The sequence below is a fragment of the Miscanthus floridulus genome, chromosome 7, assembly GCF_019320115.1.
Source record: "Miscanthus floridulus cultivar M001 chromosome 7, ASM1932011v1, whole genome shotgun sequence".
Lineage (NCBI taxonomy): Eukaryota > Viridiplantae > Streptophyta > Magnoliopsida > Poales > Poaceae > Miscanthus > Miscanthus floridulus.
Window position 1 is genome coordinate 22,509,582 of NC_089586.1, and position 11,475 is coordinate 22,521,056.

The 11,475-nt window shown below is 47.8% G+C and overlaps 1 protein-coding gene and 1 long non-coding RNA gene across 5 annotated transcripts; one reads left to right on the plus strand and one right to left on the minus strand.

Moving 5' to 3' along the window:
* Positions 1-2,076: 2,076 nt before the first annotated feature.
* On the minus strand, positions 2,077-3,368 carry LOC136462816 (RING-H2 finger protein ATL66-like). The gene has a single exon (XM_066461865.1). The coding sequence runs from the start codon at positions 3,067-3,069 to the stop codon at positions 2,506-2,508; it is 564 nt and encodes a 187-aa protein (XP_066317962.1). The 5' UTR covers positions 3,070-3,368; the 3' UTR covers positions 2,077-2,505.
* Positions 3,369-3,469: 101 nt separating this feature from the next.
* On the plus strand, positions 3,470-6,232 carry LOC136462817 (uncharacterized). Of its 4 annotated transcripts, none has more exons than XR_010760819.1 (5): positions 3,470-4,059; positions 4,332-4,893; positions 5,005-5,135; positions 5,221-5,615; positions 5,711-6,232. It is a non-coding gene; the product is annotated as an uncharacterized lncRNA (long non-coding RNA). The 4 variants fall into 4 exon arrangements; XR_010760818.1 differs by having other exon boundaries at positions 5,005-5,114; positions 5,192-5,615; XR_010760817.1 differs by having other exon boundaries at positions 5,005-5,615; positions 5,711-5,856; positions 5,946-6,231.
* The last annotated feature ends 5,243 nt before the right edge of the window (positions 6,233-11,475 follow it).

Below are 11,475 nucleotides of genomic sequence, written 5' to 3' on the forward strand. Positions count from 1 at the left end.
CGCTCGTTAGCGAATAGCTTTGTGCATGCAACCGCGCAATTAAGCAGCAGATCATTGCACGGCCATGTAGCTGTCATATATACATCGTACGTATCCGCACGCATTGCCGCGTACATATACGGACACCATCCGTCCCTTCTCATCAGCCGGCGCTACCCGTCAACGGTAGCCGTAATGGAGGACAGGACTGAGTACCTGGGTTGTCATTATAAGTCGGTTTATTGAACGGCTTATTAATTATGATATAATATTTTTCTTTTTTAATAAATTAACTATATAAATCAATATAAATGGTTTATAGACTAGCCGAACAGAGTCCTGGATTCCCGTAAGCATTACGATCCGGGTGGCCGTGGAGCTAAGCGTATGGTCGTTGTATCGTAGTCGGAGACTCGCAGGCGCGTACAAGACTCGGAAAGTCGCGGGCGCGCGCACCAAACAAGGTGGTGGACGAAACCCCTAGAGGCTTTTTAGGTGGTAAATAGATATATTTATCACATTGTGATAATATTTGTTCGGCCTCTTAATCAAAAGTTCCCATGATGACGGCGATGTCCGAGCCGCTCAGTGCCTGCAGCCATCTGAGCCAATGCGAGTGCAATCATGGGAAGGACAGCTTGCTTTGCCATCTTCGGTTGCAGCTACCATTCTAGCAAGCAAGCCAGATTGCTCAGGCTGAATCCCCGCAGCATATTGAGCAGAAAGTTGTTCCATAGGACGAGATTTTGTTGCAACTGAATATAAGGCATCGTTTAGTTTCTCCTAAACTCCCAACTTTGGCACTATGCAAAAAGAAGATTTTTCGCCACATCAAACTTACGGTACATGCATGGAATACTAAAAGTAGACGAAATTAAAAACTAATTGCACAGTTTGGTAGTACTTTGCGAGACGAACATTTTGAGCCTAATTAGTCAACGGTTCGACAATTATTATCAAATACAAACGAAATGCTACAGTATCGCAACAGTACATTTTTGCCAGCACATCCAAAATTTGACAACTAAACGAGGGCTAAGCTGAAACTACTTTTTCACGGGTTAAGCCGTGGCAGATACGGCTACACTTTGCATACAATTCACGGAAGCGTCCGTCCGTCAATATTTGTAACGAAGTTCCAAGCACGTCCCGGGATCCCAGGTCCATTTCCGACCAATTTTCTGATTTTCGCCGCTACCCACCGAGCTATTGCTGACCTGACTGGGCTGGGCTGGGTGGGCCAAGAAGCCGCGTGCCGCGAGGACATCCCTTCGAATATTGCTAATATTTTCTATAAATTTATTTAACCAGTACAAATACTATAACGATATTTCTTTCTCTGTATGGACAGAGGGAGTACGAAGAAAACTATAAAACATGTTGTCGTGTGACTGTGGGAGACGAAGCATATTGTCGTGTGACACTGGGAGACATAGGAGCACTGGGGTTCAGAGTTCAGATAACTGAAGCTGCAGTGAAGTCTGCAGCTGGGAGTTAATGCTTCATACTCAACGGTTGTGTATGAAGATAACCTAAAAATTCGATGTGCGCCGTGCTGCAACATCGATAGACCATTTCGAAGTAGTCTTCAGAGTGAAAATGAATGATAACTGAGTGTTAGCTTAGTAAATCCTGAAAGTTTCAAATAACCTCTTCCGTCAGAGACAGTCTGCAAAAAAGCTTTCAAGATGGAGTCCGCATGATACTACGAGGTTGCACCATTTGCACTGGTTAAAAGGTAAACATGACCAGCATAAAAAATGACATCCAAGGTCCATTACAAGAGGATGATTTTCAGTGATCTGAAAGGCAATCTTCATGTTATCTTAGAGTAAGGCCACGTTCGCCTGTCTTATGAGCCGTATTATTTTAACGAACGAATAGTATTTTTCTCTCACAACAAATTAGCGAACAGTACTTTCAGCCATAGCTTTCAGTAAAGCGAACAGGGCCTAAGTGCCCAGATTATCACAAATCAATTTGGGTCAACAACATAAATGCTGTACGGCCAAAACACTTCAAAAAGAAGCAGTTAGCAGTTGGAAATAAAATGGGTCAGGAATAATTTCTGCATTCTCGAGCTTTCTCATCACTGGGATACAAAAATTGTTGTACAGCAGAAGTATCACATCAAATCCAATTCTTTTGTTGAGCAGTACCCTTCATCATTATATTGGTCCCCGGACTAGATGTTGCAGTTGCAACACACCAAACCTAATGCATCATGTATCATGCAAGGTAATGTAACACGTTACAATCCAGGAAGAAATTTTGGAATTTAAATAGTGCAAAATTATAATAACATCGAGTAATTCTTCGAGATGGTAAAGTTTCATGGGTTCATTCTTTTTTTTTCCCTGCATTCCTCTTTACAAATTACAACAGCAGGAAGTTTCATACAAAGTCTACAACAGGTACGTCATCACTACACGAGCAGGACAAAGAGCATTTTTGTGGAGCACCGAACGATGGAGATACCAAACCTGCATGCCCACGCGTGGGCAGGAGGATCGAGGAGCGTCAGCCTTAGCTCGTCGTGACGGCGACGGCGGTGCGGCAGACGGGGCAGGCGGGCGTCCTGGCGAGCCACCGGTCGACGCAGGCGGCGTGGAACGCGTGCGTGCATGCCGGCATGGCGCGCCACCGCTCCCCGGCGCGCGCGGCCTCGAGGCACACGGCGCACGAGGCGGAGTCGGCGGCCTCGTCGCCGCCGCCGCAGCCGCCGGGGAAGGCGAAGCTTGGGAGGAGGCGGATGTCGGCGGGCGAGAGCCCCGTGCGGAGAGGCGGAGGCGAAGGGGAAGAAGGGTCGAGCGACGGGACACGGTAGCGGCTGCCGCGATGGTGGCGGAAGGCGCGCGAGGCGAGGACGAGGACGAGGAGGAGCAAGGCGGACGCGGCGGCGAAGAGGACGAAGATCGCGAGCGCGGCCGCCATCACAGCCGCCTGCACGGCGAGCGACAGGAGGCGCGCGCCGGCGCACTGGCGGTGCCGCCGGACGGCACCGGCGCGCCCGTGCTTATTGGCTTCTCTTCCCGGTCCCGGGGCGAGCTCATCGGGCACGGCGACGCCGGCTGGAGCGGGCGCTGCCATTTGAATTGGGATGAGGTGGCCGGCGTCGCCCTTGGCGTGGCTCGGGCGCTCGGCGGTGCGCGGTGGAATAGAATGGAATATTCAGCGGGGATCGGTGGAGAGACGGGAATTGGAAGGGCTCCCCAATCTTGAGCTTTGGCCGCGTTCGGTACGTTGGCGCGTTGCCGTGAGCTCGACGGTTATGTAAAGAAACGAATGGATATTTTATTTTGTTATTACAATTATTTTTAAAACCAGTCAAAGTAAGGATTTGTTCGTACGATGGTCTGATTGGTTAGGAAAGAAAAACATTATACCAAGCGAACAGTGGCATTCGTTTTCCTCCGGAATTGACATCGGATAGAGGCATCATGCGCAGGAGTCGAATCATCTGTGGTTGATGCTGATGCAAGGGCACTTAAAGTGATAGGACCTGTTAACAGTATGCTTTAGCGAAACCAATTTCCTTTTATTAAAAAAAAGCAGCCGCCGCTTGCTGCCGTCATGCACGCCGCCGCCATCGATGGCCGAGCAGAAGCTCTGCCGCCGCCGCGTTCTACCGCCCTACCACCTTCGCCGCCCAAACCGAGAGCGCCACTGCATCCGCCTCGCCCTGCTCCATCCGGCGCGTTCGCCGGCCTCTTCCGTGCTGGGAAGCCGCACAGCCACTGCAGCTCCGCCGTCGTCGCAGATGCCGGCCGCAGAGGGCGGATGCTCGCTGAGCGCCCTCCTCCGCTGTCGCAGCGCTCCGTGCAGCGCGCCGCGTCGCCGCGTCCGACTCCAGCATCGACGCCGATATGCAGGCGGCTCTTGCGCCGCTGCCCGCCCAGTCCGCTGCGTTCGGCACAGGGCATGATTTTGGCCGAGCGAGTCGGATTCGGATCGGAATTGGAATCGAATCAAGACTTCAGCTCCTATGCTCCCGTTGCTCTGTGTTGGTGAGGAAAATTGAATTGAACGCAGAACGGAATCGACTTGGGTCAGGGATGTCCATGATCTGTTCGAATTCAGGTTTCTATCTTTTCCCCCTTTTTCCCTCTTATATATTGTAACCCACGATTCTTCTTGTCAAAACACCAATATAATCTTTGTTGACAGCGTAGTATCTGCATCCCCAACCCGACCTTGCCAGTTCTTTTGTTGCTGCTTATTTTCTATGTAAATACACAATTGGCTTTTGGTCAGCTACAAGTATTATTCGGCACCCGGTTTGCCCTTTGGGATTTTCAGCTTGTCTTAATATCCAACTTATGCCATCAACTGATATCTGATTATGGCAACAGGTTAGGAGGCTTAACCAATGGTTTCGGCCTTGGAATGAACATGTTGTTCGACGGAGAGAAGGAAGATGATGGCGGTTCAAGCAAGTCCCCACATTGATATATTAGCACTTAAACATACCGATCGAGCCTGGAATATTATTCAAGCAAGCCACACAGAAAGCTGAAGCCGGAGAAAATACCAGGAGACCAAGTAGAGAAAAGGCTTTGGGTCTTCAAAACGGATCTGTGTTGTTTCTCTGAAACAGAAAGCTTGATCTGAGCGAGAGCGACTGATCCTGAGCCAATAGACTGATCCTGAGCCTTCAACAGTATGAATATTCTCTTATGCGAGAATATTCTCCTGAATTGTTTATGCCTAATACTCCAGCTATACGATTTGTCCTGAGTGAGATGTTTCAGAACCTGAGATGCCTCCTCTTTGTTTAAGCAATCTAGATAGTTTGGAATAGGTGGCTGGTGTTTGATATACCATACTAATAACCATTGCCAGGAAGGCACTGGACACTCGGTTGTATCTGCTTTTGTTGAGATAGTGTTTGACAATTCAGACAATCGTATTCCAGTAAGTCCTCTAACCTATTCAGATTTTAATTTACTTATTCCAATCTATCTTGTAGAGTCTCAGGTTGCATATTTTGTTGAAAAATAGCAACACCTAGATCTCTTATTGTAGGCACTCATATAATTATCAGCTCTGCGTACATTGCTGGTTCATATATGGAAGCTGACAGCATCGCTCCAGTTCTGAACATGTTTCAGCGACGCCTGTGTGATGGACTGATGGTTGCCTTTTGCGTTGCCACAGTAATGTACATGCTGCCTGTTCTACTGGTTGTGAATGAAAATACACTTTGCTACAGGTTGATAAAGAAGAGGTACGCTTGCGCAGGACAGTTACTTCAAAGAAGGATGAATACTACTTGGATGGGAAGCATGTCAGGCATGTTATCACCCAGCAATGTTATATCTTGTTGCTTGCTCAGGCCTACTTTTTATTCTTACCATGCCCAGTAAAACTGAAGTCATGAATCTGCTAGAGAGCGGTGGTTTCTCTGGTTCTAATCCATACTACGTTGGCCAGCAAGGCAAGGTAACAAGTACACAGCAGTCACCTGTTCATGTCTTCAATCTGTTCAGATATTACATGGACAAATTTGTCAACAGTAGATTGCATCCCTTACACTGATGAAAGGTTATGAACGACTGGATTTTCTCAAAGATATTGGTGGTACACTTTATGAGGATAGACGGAAGGAGAGCTTGAAAATAATGACCGAAATATAGGTAGTTTGAAACTTTGAATCACCACAATTCTTTATATATATCTTATCAAATATCAAACTGACATGTTGAGATGACAATTCCCCTCTTACGAGCAGCCAACAAAAGGAAGCAGATTGATCAAGTTGTCCACTACTTAGAGGAAAGACTCAGAGAAATCGATGAAGAGGAAGAACTAAAGAAGTACCAGCAGCTGGATAAACAGAGAAGATCGCTTGAGTATACCGTGAACTTAATGACGCAAGTAATGAATTAGCTTCCGGCTCTACCATTTATGTTACGCATGTTTACAATTTTGGAAATTATTTTTGTTCTGCCTCACATTTGAAACAGCTTGACTCAAAAAGGAATGAAGGCATTGGCATAGAGTTTGATGAACAAACCATTACATGATGATCTCTTGGGTTGTTTCATACCCTGATGGAAAGACCTTAGTTTTCTGGAGAGCGTAGAAGCACTAGGTGTTGAAAAGCTTGTTTCATCGCCTTCGACAACTGATGCATCTTTATTTTTACTCACTCCTTTTGTAGTCAAGAACATACAATTCATTATGTCATACTTGTGTTTAATACCAGGCTATATAAAGAGAGTGTAAAACATAAATATATACATACCATTTTCTAATCTTCGTTTCTAATAAATATTTGATAGTTTTTTCCTATTGCAATGCACGGGTATACATACAAATTTCTCATCGTCGTTTCTAATAAATAATTGATATTTTTTTCTGTTGCAACGCATGGGCATATTTGCTAGTAACATATATGATCAAATTTATAAACTTGTTGGTCTATGATGATTCGAGTTAAGACAAATTTAGAATCATTATATTTATGGACGAAGAGATTATATGCGATCATGTGCGATTGTGCCTACATCACTTTAGATACCTCATCCGATCATAAATATAATTAAGTCCATAGCTATTATGAAAGTGTATATTTAATAATTGGCAATGTGGCCCACGTAACTCCGCGATTATCCTATAGTTGTCTGTCATGTAACTTAGCTCGCACTCTTATCATGGGTTTGATTCATCAGAAAATAGAAGAAGTTGTTTCACCATGAGCAGTAATATGTGTGCTATGCCTTTCTTTACGAGACAATTTCCTGTGAGCGAGCCATTATAAAAGATGCAAATTCTCTGAGGGCTCCTTGGGGAGTAAAACCTAGGGATAGAAAAACCCCCACTAAGAATTAAGATGATAATTAGAATGGTATCTCCATAGACAGAGAAAAGTCCAGGATCACAAAAGGATTGGAGTTTTCAATTTAGACCCGAGAGGGAATATGATCTTTCTTTTAGGCTCACAAGGAATTGTTTCTTTCTTTATTAGCTACTCAACGGCATGGCTATATGAGCTGTATAAGGGCAAATCTTGATACAACGGCTCATATCCGGTTGCACAATTCAGGCCCCGTTTAGATCCAAAAATTTTTAGGTTTTGGGTATTGTAACACTTTCGTTTGTATTTAGTAATTAGTGTCTAATTATGGACTAATTAGGTTCGAAAGTTTCGTCTCGTGATTTCTCATCCAACTGTGTAATTAGTTTTTTTTTCATCTACATTTGGTACTCCATGCATGTGCCATAAGATTCGATATGACGGGTACTATGCAAAAAATTTTAGGTTTTTGGGAACTAAACGGGGCCTGAATGGCTCCGTCGGTGGCCTAAAGAGGAGACGAATTTTATCTCCTTCTAGTGCCCATTTTTTGCACGCGGACGGAGACAGGTCGGCCCCGCGCCCGCCCCCGCCCCGCTGCGCGCTCGTAGTGTAGGACGCTTTCTGCGTCTGGGACTGGGCGTGCGTGCGCCGCTCCGGGACCCAGATGCTGGTGGTGGTCGCTGTGGCGGGCGGCGAGTCGTGTCGTGTCTCTCTGCTGCATTGCATTTGCATGCACCGGCACCGGCACCGGCAGTGCATTCGCTGTGCGGTGCTGTGTGCCTGAGTGTCCACAGCGGTCCGGCCAGGCTCGTGAACGAATGAAGGTCCGGTGTTGAGTGAGTTAGCGAGACTGCGAGAGGATGGCTCTGGCGCGCAGTAGGCTTGTTCGCCCACAGAAACCGAACGCGGGGCAGGGAGCAACGGAGCAAGACCCCGCGGCCGCGGCACACGCCGACGGAGCCGCCGACAGCCAAAGAACAAAGGAAATACGAGTGCTCCCAACGTCTAAATAAAAAAAATCAAGATATATGAATCCGAATAAATATTTGTCCAGATTCATATTTATTAGACGGTGTGATTGGTTTGTGTATCGGTCCAGCCAGGCTCGTATCTAGAAGCCAGGCTCTCGGGAAACAGGCTGAGCGCACACTTACTAACCATGTTTGGTTGCTTACATCCAGTTAGGTTGGCCGAAATGAGATGATATTTGGGGCGCGTTTGTGACCCTGTACCTAGCCGGCCTGGTCCGCCCAACTTGTCCAGGCCTGAGCTGGCCTGCCCCGGTGGATGCAACTGCTCATGTTTGCGCTCTTGTACCAAATGAGCCCGGCCCGAGCGAGATTGTGTTTGCTTCCAGCCCAAATGGAGATATGGCTACTCTGCACTAACATTTTGGTAGGCTTACCACCACACCGTCAACTTTCCATCCTTATCGGCATTTCATCGAGCACCTGGCCTACTCTACCGCGGCCATGGCCGCCGGCAAGCTCGAGGCCATCGCGCGCGCTCGGCCAGGCCTCAGCACCACCTCGACGTCGTCCCACCTCGACTTGCTCCGCCTCCAGTCTCGGTGCCGCGACGAAGGCATGCCTCGCCATCCTCCCGCCGCGGTGCCAAGACGCAGACCGCGGTAGCACCACAAGCGGCACGGGAAGCGAGCACCTCAAGCGCGCGCGCGTGCGCGCACCGCGCGGCAGGCTGCCACCTGCTGCCCGCCATTGGCGAGCCCCGCGATTGACGACGTAGCGGAGCGCGGCTCGGCGAGGGAGAGCGAGGTGGCGCGCATGGCGTTGCCCATGGCGTCCTCGACGGACACGATGAGCTTGAGGATGGCGCACCGCTCCATCCCCAACCGGCGGCGCGCGGCCTCGTCCTTCCCCGACTTGCGACGACGTGGCCCCGTGTCTTCCCAGACCAGGCGGGTAGATCTCCCCGGGTCGTAGCGGATCCATGGAGGCGCTCTCCCTATGGTGGTGGACCTCACACGGACGAGGCTCCGGCGGCGGCACATCAGGCCCCACGCGCGCGCGGCGCCAGCCTGGCATTGCCGGAGTTGACGATGGCCGCACTGCGGGGGCTGTCTCGCCCTCGCACCTGCCCGCGGTGCTCACCAGGTCCAGCTCCGCCACGATCGTCGCCGACTCCACAAGGTCCAGCTGACCAGCTCCGGGGACGGATGGTCGGGACTCGGGACGGGGGGCTTGTGCAGACGACGTCCACGCGTTCGTGCATCGGTGATGAGGAAGAACGGCGACCTAGCCACAGCCACATGAGGTGAGCAGTCGTACACGCTCGAGAGGTGATTCCATCCTCGCGTGAGCGCTGCAGCGAGCCACGGGAGCGCTGCCACCAGCCCAGCCGTGGAGAAACGGCCATTTTCTTCGCTTCCCCAGAGCCAGGAGAGAGAAGACTTTTTGCATCAGATGGGCTAGGCTCACTTGGGGATGAAGGGCAGCAAACATGGGAAGTTGCGGCTGGAGGGTGTAGCCGGGCCGTCCAGCCACCCTCGCAAACGCGCCCTTGGTTGCTCGCACAAGAAAACTCCCTCCATCCTTAAAAAAGAGCCACTGTGTGAACGGGGGTGGTCGAAGAAAATACGTGTAACTTTTATATCTCTAAATAAGTTTATTATGAAAGTATATTCAACGATCTACCTAATGATACTAATTATGTGAGTTCGAACCCTTTTAGGGACGGATTTGTTGGTCGGAGGAGGTGTAGTTTATCTGCGCGTTGAAAAAAAATCCTCTTGCCTGTCCCGCGCCAAAGCACATGTCTAAGGCCAGCCTAGTCTCACAGGAGCTGCGGTGCCACTATGTATGGGTGGAGGCAGAGGTTTGGGGTTTTCTCAACCTACGTGAGAAGGTCTTCTTCTTAAACACAATGCCCGGGCTGTCTTACCCCCGCGGGTCGAGTTTTTGAATATTTTATTAAATATATTTGGTCAAAGTTAAAAGTTAGTTGGTTTTTTGGGAAACGAGAATGACTCTTTTTTAGAACAGAGGGAGTATATTACATAAGATAAATTAGGAAAATAAACATAATCAAGATATTTATTACATGCCACCATTTTTTATTGCTCTTAATTTATTTTATTTTTCTTTAATATTAGTTCAAATACAATTCCGACCAACATATGTTAATTATGCACTAACAATATCATCATCTAGTAATTTCTTGCATCTGGCGAGCCTAACCCTAGAAGAACGCCCAAAATATATGTATCTCGCGAGCTAGGCTGAGGATGGCTTTTTGCATGAGCGAAGTCAGGTGCAAAGAGCCTTGCATCCCACGAGCCTAAACAATCGTCAGAAACCAGCGTCCATGAGCCTGGCTCGTATATATGCAACCAACTAATCACGTGTAGAATTGCATTCTTTTTGTAAAGGAGGAAGCAGTACTAATGAAACCAAGTTAAACTCGCTGGTTTTTTATTCCTCGTTCGGATCAAAACTTGAAAGATGCTTCTTGTGGGATCTTCCGATCTTGTAGTTGAAGTGGATCTAAACAACGAAGTATTAGCCCTGTCCGTTTTTCTTATAATTCATACTTTTCAGCGTGTTTATTTAGTTGGAATAGTGTTTTTCTATCACAATAAATCAGTCGAAATAATATTTCAGCTTGTTTTTTCAGCGAAGCGAATGTTTGAGGCCCGTAAGAGTAGTACGGCCGTACCAGGATTTTGGGGTACTTGTCTGCTTAAATGATTAGTGGATTCTTTTCAAATGTCTCGCATAGTAATAAGGGCCGTTTGGTGCGGCTCATGATGGTCCGGCACCAGCTCCGTTGCCATGGCACTGTAGATAACTGTAGGATCATGTACATCCCTGTAGCGCTTGGTGAAACGACTCCAGCTCCGTCATGTTTAGTTTTCAAAAAAAATTTACGCAGTATAAGTCACATCGAATCTTGCGGCATATGCATGGAGTACTGGATGTAGACGAAAAAAAAACTAATTACACAGTTGGATGAGAAATCGCGAGACGAAACTTTCGAACCTAATTAGTCCATAATTAGACACTAATTACCAAATACAAACAAACATGCTACAGTATACAAAACCAAAAATTTTTGGCTTCTAAACGCGGCCTTAGAACAACAGCAAACGAAGAGGAGCCGCTGGAGTTGCGTGAGTGTGGCTCCGTTTGGCTCCATCACGGTGCTTGCACAGTACTGCTACAGGGCGAGTGCTGGGGTCAAACGGGCTCTAAGTGTTGCCTTCGCAGTGCTCCCTCCGCTGTAGCTTGTGCGTGGGTGGTATGGTAAATTTATTTTCAACGGGACGAAGCTTCTGGATGAGAGTTAAGAGCCACTGTGCTTGTCTGATAGCCTGCCTGACATCTTGAGATCTAGCACTAGGAGCTATGAATGCACTTTTTCTAGGATATTTTTTGAACCGTAGAATCGTAGTTTTTATAGGACGGAGGGAGTAAGTTCTAGACGTAGAGTTAAAAGAGGGTATATAAATGTCGAGGTTGTGAAATTGGGTCGAAATCATCGGAAACAACCCTTAATAATGTAAGGATGCAAATCGCTTTCTTCTGGAAACGTGTTGTCGGTGTTTCGGACCGGGGGGTCCTCAACCGACTAGTGAATTTGTTCTGCGTGCTCCCGATTCCGGATGGTGATGCAAAGAGACACAAGATTTATACTGGTTCGGGCAATCGGTGCCCTACGTCCAGTCTGAGAGATCG

Coding starts and splice junctions, on each gene's coding strand:
- LOC136462816 (XM_066461865.1), bottom strand. CDS start 3,069: ATGGCAGCGCCCGCTCCAGCCGGCGTCGCCGTGCCCGATGAGCTCGCC.